The sequence below is a fragment of the Erythranthe guttata genome, chromosome 6 (assembly GCF_056151865.1).
Source record: "Erythranthe guttata isolate IM_541 chromosome 6, IM_541, whole genome shotgun sequence".
Lineage (NCBI taxonomy): Eukaryota > Viridiplantae > Streptophyta > Magnoliopsida > Lamiales > Phrymaceae > Erythranthe > Erythranthe guttata.
Window position 1 is genome coordinate 19,030,001 of NC_142538.1, and position 14,174 is coordinate 19,044,174.

Consider the following 14,174-nt stretch of genomic DNA (forward strand, 5'->3'; position numbering starts at 1 on the left):
CGTCTTCGTCCTCTTCCTCTTCCCCTTCCTCTTCGTCTTCGTCTTCTTCTTGCCAAAAAATCAGCACCAACTTCAGCCATAAAATCTCCTTGGGATTCCTAATAATCAGCAATAATATATCATGAATTTGAACCCCTATTATAAATGATTATAATATTGGAAGAAAGACAAAGAAAAAGTGCCTGACTGATTTCTAAAAAAATGTAGAAGTTACCAATAAAAGTTGAGAGCATATCGTGTGTAGAAGTTAAGAGGGGATCGTGTTTTCAGTTATTATCTCGTGTACAATTTTTTATTATCTTTTCTTTTTTCTTTTAAATCGTGTAGAGTACAAAAATAAAAAAAAACTCCTAGGACTACTAACATTCCATTAAAATGGATCTAAGGTTTCATGATGAAAAAAAACTTACTTTTATATAAGGAAATGTGATAATTAAGAATTCTATTATCATCGTGGCTGTAGTTTCATGAAAAAAATAAAATAACTTCCCCTAATCTTTAGATATAATCATCGTGTGTATAATATATATCTCAATAACCTGATAAGACAATTAAAATGGGAAACAAAAATAAAAAGGGAAAAAAAATGATTGAGCAGCTTTCGGATGTGCACAAGAGAAATGGTTGGTTGGCAAATGATGGAATTACATAAATACCCATAGGGTTACATCTAGGGTTGTAGTTCAAAATATCTTCTTTTTATATATAAGATATAGATTCAAAATTTAATTTCCGATTCTAATTTTCTAAAATATCAATATTATTATTCATTTTATATTTTGAGTAATAAAATTTTGGAATTTCGAATTCCACTGATTTTGTTATGAAATTTTTCGATTTTGGAACAAGTTTTTTTCATTCCGATTTTATTTGGAACAACATATGAATTAGTTTTTCACTTCCAAAAAAAAAAAAATCTCTGAAAATAGTAATTTCGATTCAATATGTCCGATCTCTCACGTATCGTTTGTACTATTTTGTAGGTTGACACTGAGATTTGTACTAATTTGTGGATGTATATTTGGCACTTTTACTTCTACATTAGCTTGAACATGCCGCATCGAATTCTCGAATTCTTTACCTACTCGGCTTTGAGACTTGTGATCAATATAGACTAGTTTTTGAGCAACATGAGCTAGTGTGATTTACATTTATTCGCGTAATTCATCGACTAGGAAGTAGGAACTTATTTAGGAGTTATATTGAATTATCTAACAATTCTACTAAATCAATTCAAAGCAATGAATATAAACGGCTTTTGTTTGGGAAACAAAGTGTAAAACGACAATTTCTTACACTGCTTTTTTATCAGTAACTAAATGTAACAACTCTTTAATGTAGAACAATCCAATCAAATTACTATATATATATGTACATACGAGATTTGGTCTTTAAATGACTTTGTAATTGACTCCAACTTAGGTCAACAAACTATAAAAAAAGGTTAAAATCTATTCATTTATTGCGGTCCAAAAATTATTATCCTCTCTCACTGTGAGGTGTCTTTGAAGTAATCCAACTCATGATCATATTATATTATTTTGTTTTTTTTTACTCGAAGCCATAAAAACGAACGAATCAATTTGATGAGAAAGAAATCCAAAATTAACAGTAGAGACAGCACATCGGAAAAGATGGGCTGTAATTTTCAGGGTGTCTGCACGAGAGAATGTCACTGACGAGTGACGACTCTTTCTGCAGACGTGTATATATACAAACAGATAGATATATACAAATCATCAGATGGAGACGGACAAAGCGTGAGGTCAAGGCATGACTTATGCAGAAGAAGATCCGTTTCCGGACGCACACCACCGATTGCAGAATAAATAAATATAGAGAGAGAAAGAAAGAAGAAAGATACTACCTTGTGTTTCTCTCTCTCTGTTACGTTAGATTTGAGATTGACTCCAAACAATTCTAACTACTGTGTGTTTGTTTCATAGGAATTTACTAAATTTGAACTCATCTCTTTTGTAGTTTTCTTCCCCCATTTAATCTCTTTCTTGTCTTCTCATCTCCTGCACACGTTTTCAGTTCACCTCTCGCGGCGCCATTCACCCTCCATTTCACCCCCTATTCGTAATAAAAATCACATTTTTTGAGCAACCCATACCTTAGAACGGACAAATTCACGTTTATTCTTCTCACCCAACTTTGTCCTCTTCTTACAAGTTTTTCCATTCATTTAATTCACACGACTTGGGTTTCTTTTGATTTTGCTTACACTGTTTTTGATTTCGAGAGCATTTTGAAGGCTATGGATTCCGGCAATAGGTGCTTGCTTTGGTTTTTGCTTTTGTTGTTTCTGGTTCAGTTTATGAGTGTGGTGAAGGGCAATGTTGTCTTTCAAGTTCATCACAAGTATGGTGGCCGTGGTAACAAGAACTGGGCTTTGGGGGTTATGAAGGAACACGATTCGCGGCGGCACGGCAGAATGCTTGCCGCCGTTGATTTTCAGCTGGGCGGCGATGGTTCGCCCACTAATGCTGCGTATGTTGTTCTCACATCATCATTGTTTTTCTTTTCGATCTGTAAATGTGTTGTTGTTCTGTTGCATGTGTTCGATTTAAGATTGATTTATGTTTTGGGACTTTGAATTTGAATTATGGAGCTATGAATTTCAGTTCTTGACTATAATCATTTAAAAAAAAAAATCAATGATATTTAAAATATGCAATTTAACCTTCTTCAAGTAGTATGAATTGTTCGATTGATAAGTAATTGTAGTGGTTGCCTTGGTATTTGAATCCTATATTACTCATTTGTTCACATTGTGATCTTGCCATAAGTGTTAAGGTCCTAAGGATCTTCTTTTTGCAGGTTTATTGTTTGTTTAATTTTGTTAGGAATTTAGAGGTTTTAATTTTCTTTCCGATCTGTTGATTCGAAAGAGGTGGAGTATGCTATTTGTATTTGCTGGATCTGCGTATGTTTACTCTTTGTAGAATCACAATCAATGTAGTGTAGGCTATGCTTCAAATCAAAATGGTAAACTTGAGATCCAAGTCACGTGTTTTTCCTAAATATAGCATCAAATCACATGAAGCAATAAAACATTTCAGCTCGACTATATCCTCTATATGATTATGGACAGAAAATTAATGATATTTCTTGTCTTGTTTCTTGTCCTTAACAGCTCATGGTAATGTTTATTTGATTTGATTGATGCAGGCTCTATTACACAAGAATTACTATCGGCACTCCTCCAGTGGATTATCATGTCCAGGTCGATACAGGAAGTGATATTTTATGGGTGAATTGTCAGAACTGCGAGAGGTGCCCTACAAAGAGTGATCTTAATGTACGGCTCTTTTGTTTTTATTAATGTAAATGTAATCTTAAAAGTGAGTAGTTTACTTCTATTACAATCTTAACGGTTTTGTTTTCAATCCTACAGATACATTTGAGGCAATATGACTTGACAGCTTCATCTACCGGAAAGTTGATTACTTGTAATGAAGATTTCTGTGATGCGGCAGTTGACTATGGTCAAAATTCAAATTGCAAGGCGGGAAAGAACTGCGAATATTCTATTACTTATGGAGATGGCAGCATAACAGAGGGATACTTCATCAGAGATAATTTCAGACTCGATCAAGTTACGGGAAACCTTCAAACATCAACAATGAACGGATCGATAGGTTTTGGGTGGGTTTCATCTTTGATCTTAGTGTTTATTTTATGCGTGTGTTATCTGCATGAATCTTCTTGAATGATCAATTGGTTATGTTATCATTGAATGATCGTATTCTATATATAGAGATGGAAAAAACAGAGTCATAATAAGGAAATAATTTTCTAAAAAAATATGGAGCGATATCCTAACCAAGAATGCATATAAATTTACTAAATACTATCTAACGCTGCCCCTCAACGTGGAGCATAGATATCAATTATGCTCGGGTTATTAAATAAGAAAACTTAAATCTACTAATTAGTAGTAACTACACTTTTCGTCATGGTGGAGCATGTATATTAATAATGCTCAATTTGTTAAGCAAGAAGTCGTAAATCTACTATGTAGTATTGAACACTTTGCCTAAAGTGGATCAATCATTGATCATGCTCAACTTGTCACAAAAAAATGCAAAATTGGTTTCCTCATTCGTAGATCCATGAGAAGAAATGAATTTTCTTAAGGTGGATCATATATATTAATCATGCTTAATTTATCACAGAAAATGCAAAATTTGTTTCCTCGTATATATTAATCATGCTAATTAGGATTCGCTAACTACGTTTTTCCTCCTTCTAGAGTTATATTTTCATTTTATTTTGGTGAAATTTGTTCCGGAGAAATAAAATAATGTTGGATTTTGGGAAGAGATAATTCAGATAATATCTAAAGGGGGGTGAAGATATTATGGAAGAAGAACTTGAAAAACAAAGTGATGTTTGTTTGTATTTTAGTGAAAATTTGTTACTCTAGCAGTCAAATCGTATCTGAAGGAGAGAAACTTTTCGAAGTTTTTTTCCCGATTGTTTTTTTCAAGCTCAATTTGAAAAGGTTAATAATAACATAGTTTCATTTTGAGGAAAACATGGAAGAATTTCAAAGCCAACTAAACATTGCCATAGTAATCGAGTCCGTATCGACCGACAAATAGATACTAGTCCGATCATGGTGGGGAATCTAAGATCTTGAGTTTGGTGATTTTAACGCAATTTCATATGTGCATACGTTTATATACTCCATCAGTTTCAAAAGTGTCGTTTTGGAGAAACGTTTTTGTTCCATATTATTTGTGTGTTTAATATTGCAATGGTTCACTGATTACTCTCTTTCCAAATTTTCCCTCATTACTCATAAATTGTTTCAGGGATTGATTCTCACAAACAAAACAAATTATAAATGGACAAAAATTAGAGGGAAGGATATTTTAGTCGTATTGATTAGCTTTCTAAAATGCGCGCCGGAACCTTAAACGGCACATAATTTCAAAAGGAGAGAGTAACATTTATATTGGATATGCGTGTGTTGAAGTTGTGTCGTGGCTTAAATATTTTTCTATACAAATCTACGTATTTCATGTTTGTGTCATGTTATGATTAGCTTCCACCTAGCTTTCTGATTCGAAAGATGACGTAGATAGTTGTTTGTGAGTTGTGACATGTTTAACTATATGTTTTGGTCTGACTAGGCTGATTATCCAGCGAATCAATAATTTCAACTTGTTGGTCTAAGAATTTGGCTTACTTCTTCGCATGAACCGCTTTTGTCGTTTTGCGAACGTGTCTGTATATTATACATTTTGCTGTCGAATTCCGTCTGTCGCCTTTCACTTTATGAAGTGTTGATAAAGATGAATTTCTTCAGCTGACTGTGTAATATATAAACCGACATAATTATTAAGTGGTTGAGATTTCTTCTTATTAATTTATGTTTCATGTTTAAGTTCAAAAGGTGCAGTTTTTTTTTATTGGATTTTCTCTATATCTTACATCTTTGTAATATACGACAGATGCTCAGCTAAGCAATCTGGAGAATTGGGCTCATCTTCCGAGGCAGTTGACGGAATAATTGGTTTTGGACAATCAAATGCATCCATTCTTTCCCAACTAGCTCTATCCGGAAAGGTCAAGAAGATATTTTCACACTGCTTAGATGGGAATAATGGAGGTGGAATTTTTGCTATCGGAGATGTGGTGGAACCGAAAGTCAACAGAACACCGCTAGTGCCGAATCAGTATGTCACATCAATTTCATTTTTCTGTTGATATTATTGCAATATTTTTAGTCATTTAACCGAAGATATTGTTTCCTTTCATATATCTAACTTTGTGTACTATAAATTTTAGGCAACATTATAATGTGAATCTGAAGGCAATTGAAGTAGACGGTCAATTTCTAAACCTTCCGACAGACATATTTGACACTCGATCAAGTAGAGGGACTATTATTGATAGTGGTACAACTTTGGCCTATCTTCCGTCCGTGGTTTACCAACAGCTTTTCGATAAGGTATGGTCTAAAAAAATCGAATAAAATTTATTTCCGGATTGTTTTGTTTTGTCTTAAATTTGTCCGTAATCTCTGTTTATCCATGTATCTTTCAATAGATGATGGCAAAGCAACCAAATTCGGAAACGCATACAGTTGAAAATCAGTTCAAATGTTTATATTACAAGGGGAAGTAAGTTTTGCTATGACTGACCATTTACTTTTTTGCTTTATGAAAAATAAAAAATAATTGTCCATTTCACATGTTTTTGCAGCATTGATGATGGATTTCCAGTCGTAAATTTTCATTTTGAGAACTCGCTCGTTTTGCCAGTTTCCCCACATGATTATCTGTTTCCCATCAACGTAAGTAAACTGGATTACATTGGTTTGATATTTCATTACTGGCCCGAACTGGATTGTGTTCTTCTTTACATATTTATTGCTCAGTATTTATGGAAAATAACCAAGTTATACTCATGTCGTATAACTTTAACTTTGCAGAATAACGAGTATTGTATAGGTTGGCAAAACAGTGCTTTACAGACAAGGGATGGAAGGCAAATAACTTTGTTGGGAGGTGCTTTTCATGTTTATTTTTCCACCAAAAGTTGCTACTCGATAATTTGAAAGATTTCGATACAATCATTTCCTTTTTCTTTATTTTTATTTGCAGATATAGTGCTAACAGACAAGCTTGTTCTGTACGACCTCGAAAATCAGACCATTGGATGGACCCAATACAACTGTGAGTGCAACACTTCATATTTCATTTCTTTTATTATAGCAATTGGTTTCATTATTTTTTTTTTAATCTGCATTTTTAGATTATTAAAAAATTCGCAACTTATTACCATATCATGTGCTGTTAATTTCAGGTTCATCGGGCATCAAAGTGAGAGACGAAGCATCTGGAAATGTTTACACAGTGGGCGCACACGACATATCTGCTTCTGCTTCGAGTCTGTTGAAGGTTAATGTTATTACAATCGTTTTCTTTATGGTTGCAGTTGTCAAACTGATAGGGTGAGTTTGTACACAAAGGGCAGCTTCGGTGAATGCTGCCCTTTGTTATATTTTATAGTAAACGTTTGATGATGCTGAGGTTCATTTTACTGAATCCTTGAGCTAATAATAAAAGGAAGTGTTTGCTGACATTTCTTTGATCTGCTTCGGTATTTTCTGGCTCGTACGACATATTATAGAATTTATACACTGTAAAAACAAAATGAACCTAGGGTTTAGGTTTTATAAGGTTGCTTTCAAGAACTGTACAACAAAATACACGACTGCAAGAAACAGGGCAATCTGGTAAACATCTCTTTGAAAGCTGTCATCCCTCTGGAAAAACTGGATCAAGAAAGAGTTTTGACGGATTAGAACTTTCTAGAAGTGACGGGAAAACGGGTAAAATAAGAGATTTACATGGGAAGAAAGTTTCACCTTTGTAGGATCACCGGTGGGGTCCGGATATATTTCGATGTTCTTGTTCTGTTTTGTTGCCCTGTTGGATAAGTCCTTGATGAAATCAGAGATGTCTTTTCCGGATTCAACAGTGGCGAATATCCGTTTTGAAGTCCAGAAATATGCTTGAGTGATGGGAGATGATGCAGATAAATCCCATATTTCTTCGTGCTCGATGACTTGGCCACTGATTTGGTTGAGAGTGAATTTGGAGTTGACTTTGAGAATTAAGTCTCCTCCAATGATGGAAATTGGAGACTTGGGTTTTCCTTTAAGAGTCCATTTGATGTTTAGGACACTTGTTGATAACATCGTCATCTGCTGCACACTCTGCACAACAAAGTACACAACTTTTTAACCTTAGTATGATGACGGCCTTTTTTTTTTCTCGGTAACCTTAAAATGTGCGAAAACTGACCACTGTGAGATTGTCGAGTGCATCAGTAGCCCACAACTGTCTCTTGTACTTGTCTCTGCCAGTAAAGCTTCTAACCGGATCCTGCATTTGTTTTCTTGTAAACAAATTAGAATACGCTAATCTAAACTAGCATCACTAATGATTATAAAATGTGGGGAATTCGGACAGGGCTTGATAGATAATATAATCAGGCCTAATCACATGATGCAAATATTGTATAATCACAAATTCCAAATCCAAGATAATAATCCCAACCAATCCAATTAATCTTATTATGAATTCGATCCACAATCGAAGGATGTTGTGTGTGTGTGTATATAGATTACCTACCTTGTATTTGACAGAAACAGCAAAAGTACCAAGGGCACGATTGCCCTGCCTGAGTTGAAGAATGTCGCGAACGAGTTGTCGAGCGGTGGATTCGACAGAAGGGCTGCTGATGCACTCGAAATCATTGCAGAGTTCACCAAAGTTCATGCCATCAACAATGGCATCTGCATCTGATGACGTGGCTACGTCATCAGAAGGAGACACCTCTGTTCTACTATTTTCATTTGTTACTGCAGTCAGTCAGTGTAACAACAAATTTCATTACAATACATATTCAAGTGCTTAATGATATCTTACATAAATACTTGGTAAGGGATACGTACCTCGGAGAGAAAAATTGAAGGTGTTGTGAGGACGAAGAAACAGAGCAGTGTGAGGAGGTTGTTGTTGTTTATGGTGAAAGACATTGGTAGTAGTACGAGGAGTAGTGCTACTGTTTATTACATGGGTTACTGATGACAAAGAAGAAGAAGAAGAAGTCATCTCTTTTCTCTCTCTGTCGATATTTTTTCTCCATTCTGAAAAAAAAAATGATAAATTGGGAAGATGGTTTGTTTGTGAGTGGTGTTTTGTGTTCCCCCACAAAAATGTTGTTGGTTTGTTGGATAAGGTGTGTAATTGGGTGTGTGGTCTGAATGCAAACACTGTGATTATCTGATTCCAGTTGTTGCCTGCCACGTTACCAATTCTGATTTCGAAATTCACCATTACACAACAACCCGTAAGAAAATAATGAAGGAATTACTGATAGTAACTGTGGTCACAACCATATTCTTCAATGGCGCATTTTATCAAATGGTTGGTGTGCGCATATTCTTCAATAACTCCATATACATATCCTCCTATTAACGAACGATGATGACGTGATGCGGATGAGAAGATAAGATTTTTACATCAAATTCTTGGAGCTATGCTCATCATCACCCTGTTTGTTATTAGTTGATAATTTTGAACTCTAATCTCGTCTCTATCAGTTAGTATTCTTAGCTTAAAGACAAACCATGCATCATTAACAGAATCTGGACATAAATATCTAAATATCTGAAATATATATATTTTTTATGACATATTCCATTGAAGAATTTGGACCAGATTCAACATGATGTGTCTTTTCAGATGTTTTTTTTTTTTTTTATGTTCAAATTCAACATGATGGTGTAAGATTAATTATGCCTCGTCCTCAATCCCATTTTCCTCCCATGTATGTATAATCATGCGCTGTAATGATTTATGACGTCAGCTCTCTTTCTTTCTTTTTCTTGAAAATTGTATTTGAGTTTGTTTTGCTCTTTTAGTACCATCTTTCTTTCATTTGTTCTTATCTCTCTGTTTTCTCACCTCACCAATTATTTATCTCACACTGCTTCTTTCTTTAGATACCTCCCAACATTTCTTGTTACAATCGCCTCCCGAAACCCGAAACCCGAAATCACACACACACAGAAACAATGGCCATGCAAAAATCGATGCTGATGAGTATATTATCAGTACTGTGCATGTTTCTGCAGTTGCATCCTCTTCAAGCAGCTCCTCAACTTTCTCTTGTCAAATATCTTCCTGGATTCAGTGGCACTTTCCCTTCAAAACACTACTCTGGGTAATAATATATAACACACACACACACACACACACACTTGTATATGTATATATATATATGTGATGAATTTCCTTTACTTTTTCTTCTGTCTTGGTTCCCATGTGAAGGTATGTGACATTAAAAGGAAATCCTGCAAAGAATCTGTTTTACTACTTTGTAGTGTCGGAAAGAAATCCGACAACCGATCCTGTTGTTCTATGGCTTAATGGAGGACCGGGTTGCTCTAGCTTTGATGGCTTTGTCTATGAGCATGGTAATCAAACAAACAAACAAAAAAACACTCTCAACTTAATGAACGATTTCCTGTTTTCGTTTTTTCTGTAGAAATCGTTTTTTGTCTTAATGACTCGACATTTACGTTACACAGGACCCTTCAATTTTGAAGCAGCAAAGCAACAAGGGGACTTGCCTGTTTTGCATCTTAATCCATATAGTTGGTCTAAGGTTGCGATTTATCTAGTATTTTTTGATTGAAATTAAATGTGACCCTATTTCTTCGTATTTCGATACTCATATTCGTGTATGGAATAAGGTTGCAAATATTATATATTTGGACTCTCCAGTTGGTGTTGGATTGTCCTATTCTCCAAACACATCCTACTACGTAAACTCAGACTTAAAAACTGCATCGGAAACTCATCATTTCCTTCTTAAGGTATCTCACATAATTCTTCATTTTTTTTTTAATTAAATTCTTTTGACTATTGCAACTAATTATTATTCTTCGGCTTTTCATAGTGGTTTGAGCAATTTCCGGAGTTTAGTGCCAATCCATTTTATATCTCGGGCGAGTCGTATGCTGGCATTTACATCCCTACTCTTGCTTCTAATGTAGTGAAAGGTACAAATAAGTCGGATACTTTTTATGCTTAGGTAAGAATCCCCCTAAGCCTTATTTGAGTGTAATGAATCAAGTGTTCATTCTTTCCATGCAGGAATCAAAACCGGTGTTAAACCGATTATTAACTTTAAGGTATTTCTTATGTTCTTACATTTTTGTCGGTTTTTTTACTAGAACTTTGGAGTATGAATAACTGATGATTGGAGATGATTTGATGCAGGGATACATAGTGGGAAATGGTGTGTGTGACCATGAGTTTGATGGCAATGCACTTATTCCATTTGCACATGGGATGGGCCTAATTTCTGACAATATGTTTAAGGTTGGTCAGTAGAACAACATATCTATATCTCTATATATATATATATATATATATATATATATATCATTCTACATTAAAATTTGCTACATTGATTAGGAAGCTGAAGTTCTCTGCAAAGGAATTTACCACAACTCAGTGAGCATTGATTGCCGGAAGACACTATATAAGATTGATTCGGTACCGAAACTTAGCATAACATCACTTGTATTTGTAACTCCATTCTTGTAGATTAGAGCTATTTTTACCGACTTTGGACAACTTTCTTGTATCAGATATTAGAAGAACTGAATAGATACGACATCCTCGAACCCTGCTTCCATAGCGGTGAAATAGAAGACGAAAAAAACACGAGCCTTATACCACAGAGCTTTAAGCAACTGGGGAAAACCGAGAGGCCGCTTGGTGTGAGAAAGAGAATGTTTGGGCGTGCTTGGCCTTTCTACGCACCAGTTGAAGACGGGATCATTCCATCGTGGCCACAGTTGATGAGAAAGGTCACAGTCCCCTGTTTGGTAAGTAGCAAACCATCGAATCAGTAAAAAAACAAAACTACCTAAATTATTGCCAATGCCAGTTTTGGGCATGACAAAATCGTGAATTTGTGCAGGATGATGTACAGGCGACTATATGGCTGAATAATGATGCAGTTAGAGAAGCGATTCATGCTAATCCGGTTAGTGTTCTATTCTATCACAAATCGAAACTTGACAGAATAATAAATGAATTCTTGACCTCATGTTTTTTTTTTTATTAATATATATGTGGAATATGGTAATTAGGAGAGTGGAAACTGGAGTATGTGTGTCGATATAAAGTACACTCATGATGCGGGGAGCATGATCAGTTATCATAAGAACCTGACATCTAGTGGCTACAGGGCTTTAATATATAGGTAAGAAAAAAAGACATCTAGTAAATAATTACAATGAGTGGTTCTTGTTCAAATAATTACTAGTGTTTTACAGTGGGGATCATGATATGTGTGTTCCATTCACTGGAACTCAAGCATGGACAGAATCACTCGGATATAAAACGGTCGATGAGTGGAGGTTTTGGAAATCCAACGGCCAAGTCGCTGGGTTCGTCGTATACTATATATAATAATCATCCATCGTATTTCTTGAATCAGATTTTGATGAAATTGGTTTATGAACTGCAGATTCTTACAGGAGTACGCTAATAATCTCACTTTCCTCACTATCAAGGTATATATACCGATAAATACTAAACGATGCATGCATGATTTAACAGTTATTAATAATTAAATTGATGAGCTGATCTTGCAGGGAGCTGGACATACTGTGCCTGAATACAAGCCTAGAGAATCGCTCGATTTTTTTAGTCGTTGGTTACAAGGGCAGCCGATATAAGTTAGTTCATTAACAAAGATGATCGATCATATAATTTGTTCTGAGAAAAAAAAAAAAAAAAAAGACATTAAAAAACATATGCATGAATGAAATTATGTACTGTCAAAGGTTGTCTTTTTGTATCTTTTGGTGAAATAGATATGATATCTTTTGGTGAAATAGATGTGAAATTATGCACTTGACCTGTGGGGTCTTGTTCATGTATAGGCATTGATATATATTTTTTTTTGATTACACTGCCTGGGTATGCCCAGTGTATTTGTAAAGTCCGTTTTGATCTATATATTTCACATTTACCGATCAAAAAAAAAAAAAAAAGATATGATATTATTATATTAAATGATCTGCTCAACAAAACCATTCCAATCCAATAAAAGAGTTTTAGGTTAATCAACTAATTAATAATTAATCATGGAATTAACTGCTGCAAAGGGGATTGATTATTCAACAACTCCATATATATCAATAATATTATCATCAACTCCACTTCTTGAAACTACATATAAATACCTTTGTTGCATATCAATATTATCATCAACAAACATTTCTTCATACTTACTTCTGCATTAAGAAAAAAGAGAAACAAATGGCTAAGCTTTCAATGCTCACCTCAATTGCAATTAAGCCCTTCATTCTCTGCTTATTGCTATTAGCCACCACATTAGCTAGCTCTGCTAGAGTTCTTGATGAAGTTCCCCCATTCTTTCCTTTTCCTATAGCACCACCGGAGATCGCTGATGTGGTACCGGAGGTAGCACCCGCTGCCACCACCACTCTGCCGAGCGGCCAAATTCCCGCCGCTATCCCACCAGTCATTCCCACTGAACCTCTGCCACCTGTCGTCGCACCAGTTGCCGACATTCCCGACACCACCGCCCCACTACCGGCCACAACCACCGCACCACCAGTGACAACCACCACGCCAGCTGGCGGAGCCGCCTCTGCCGCCGCCGCCACCACCACCGGTGGTGGTGGTGGGGAATCCACATTTTCCTTCTTTATGCACGACATTCTCGGCGGGTCCCACCCATCCGGCAGGGCGGTCACCGGAATTGTGGCCAACTCCGACGCGAACAATCTGCCCTTCTCGAAGCCCAACAACCAAATATTCCCAATCAACGGTGGAGTTCCACTCAACACAATCAACGGAGCCATCAACAACAACAACTACCCGTTTCTGGTCGGCCTGAACGGATCACCGAGCAACACCCTAATCCAAAGCAACGGCAACAACGTCGTCAGCGGCAACAACAACCAAGCATTCGTCACCGCCGGACAACTCCCGCAGGGCCTAACCCTCCAACAACTGATGTTCGGATCAGTAACGGTGGTCGACAACGAGTTAACGGCAGGACACGAGCTGGGTTCGGCAGTGCTCGGAAAGGCGCAAGGGTTTTACGTGACCAGCTCCTCCGACGGAAGCAGCCACACGCTGGCGCTGACAGCGTTGTTCCACAGCGGCAGCGAACACCACGAGGAGATTGAAGACACAGTCAGCTTCTTCGGGGTTCACAGGACGGCGACGCCGATATCACACATCGCCATTGTAGGTGGAACAGGTAAATACGAGAATGCGAAAGGGTATGCCACCATTGAAAGTCTTCCTCATGAAGATCAGCACACAACTGACGGCGTGGAGACGATTACACATTTCACTCTTTATCTCACTCCCTAGAGAGAGAGAGAGAGAGACAAGATTATATTTCTCTTTTTTTTTTTATTTTCTTCCTTTGTGGTGATTTGATTTCTTTTTCTTTCTTTTTTCTTTTGATGATGTATGGTTCTTTGTTTTTCTGTTGTTGATGTATCGTTGTCTGTAATTTACTACGCTGTAAAAATCGTTTTTTATTTCATCAATCTTTTTTATATAATTTTATTTTCTTTTATA

The 14,174-nt window shown here is 36.2% G+C and overlaps 4 protein-coding genes across 5 annotated transcripts; 3 read left to right on the forward strand and 1 right to left on the reverse strand.

Moving 5' to 3' along the window:
* The first annotated feature begins 1,461 nt into the window (after positions 1-1,461).
* LOC105955444 (aspartic proteinase 36) lies at positions 1,462-7,101 on the forward strand. The gene is made up of 10 exons (XM_012979168.2): positions 1,462-2,493; positions 3,175-3,304; positions 3,401-3,651; positions 5,466-5,690; positions 5,803-5,965; positions 6,064-6,137; positions 6,220-6,310; positions 6,449-6,524; positions 6,621-6,692; positions 6,823-7,101. Exons 1-10 carry the CDS (start codon positions 2,261-2,263, stop codon positions 6,972-6,974), a joined length of 1,467 nt encoding a protein of 488 aa, XP_012834622.2. The 5' UTR covers positions 1,462-2,260; the 3' UTR covers positions 6,975-7,101.
* LOC105955446 (transmembrane protein, putative (DUF2358)) lies at positions 7,074-8,734 on the reverse strand. Its single transcript, XM_012979169.2, has 5 exons — positions 8,480-8,734; positions 8,157-8,386; positions 7,827-7,907; positions 7,388-7,738; positions 7,074-7,294 (listed from the first exon to the last, which is right to left on the reverse strand). The coding sequence occupies exons 1-5, from the start codon at positions 8,637-8,639 to the stop codon at positions 7,193-7,195; spliced, it is 924 nt and encodes a 307-aa protein (XP_012834623.2). The 5' UTR covers positions 8,640-8,734; the 3' UTR covers positions 7,074-7,192.
* Positions 8,735-8,839: 105 nt separating this feature from the next.
* On the forward strand, positions 8,840-12,393 carry LOC105955440 (serine carboxypeptidase-like 20). 2 transcript variants are annotated; one of them, XM_088820188.1, is made up of 15 exons: positions 8,840-9,129; positions 9,645-9,753; positions 9,861-10,006; positions 10,121-10,197; positions 10,286-10,408; positions 10,492-10,594; positions 10,689-10,726; positions 10,815-10,916; positions 11,013-11,093; positions 11,189-11,428; positions 11,524-11,589; positions 11,696-11,808; positions 11,882-11,995; positions 12,076-12,121; positions 12,203-12,393. In XM_088820188.1, the coding sequence occupies exons 2-15, from the start codon at positions 9,653-9,655 to the stop codon at positions 12,284-12,286; spliced, it is 1,434 nt and encodes a 477-aa protein (XP_088676314.1). In that variant the 5' UTR covers positions 8,840-9,129; positions 9,645-9,652; the 3' UTR covers positions 12,287-12,393. The 2 variants fall into 2 exon arrangements, with proteins under 2 accessions (XP_088676314.1, XP_088676313.1); XM_088820187.1 differs by lacking the exon at positions 8,840-9,129 and having other exon boundaries at positions 9,212-9,753.
* A 429-nt stretch (positions 12,394-12,822) lies between these two features.
* On the forward strand, positions 12,823-14,172 carry LOC105955442 (dirigent protein 24). Its single transcript, XM_012979166.2, has one exon. It carries the CDS (start codon positions 12,873-12,875, stop codon positions 13,959-13,961), a length of 1,089 nt encoding a protein of 362 aa, XP_012834620.2. The 5' UTR covers positions 12,823-12,872; the 3' UTR covers positions 13,962-14,172.
* The last annotated feature ends 2 nt before the right edge of the window (positions 14,173-14,174 follow it).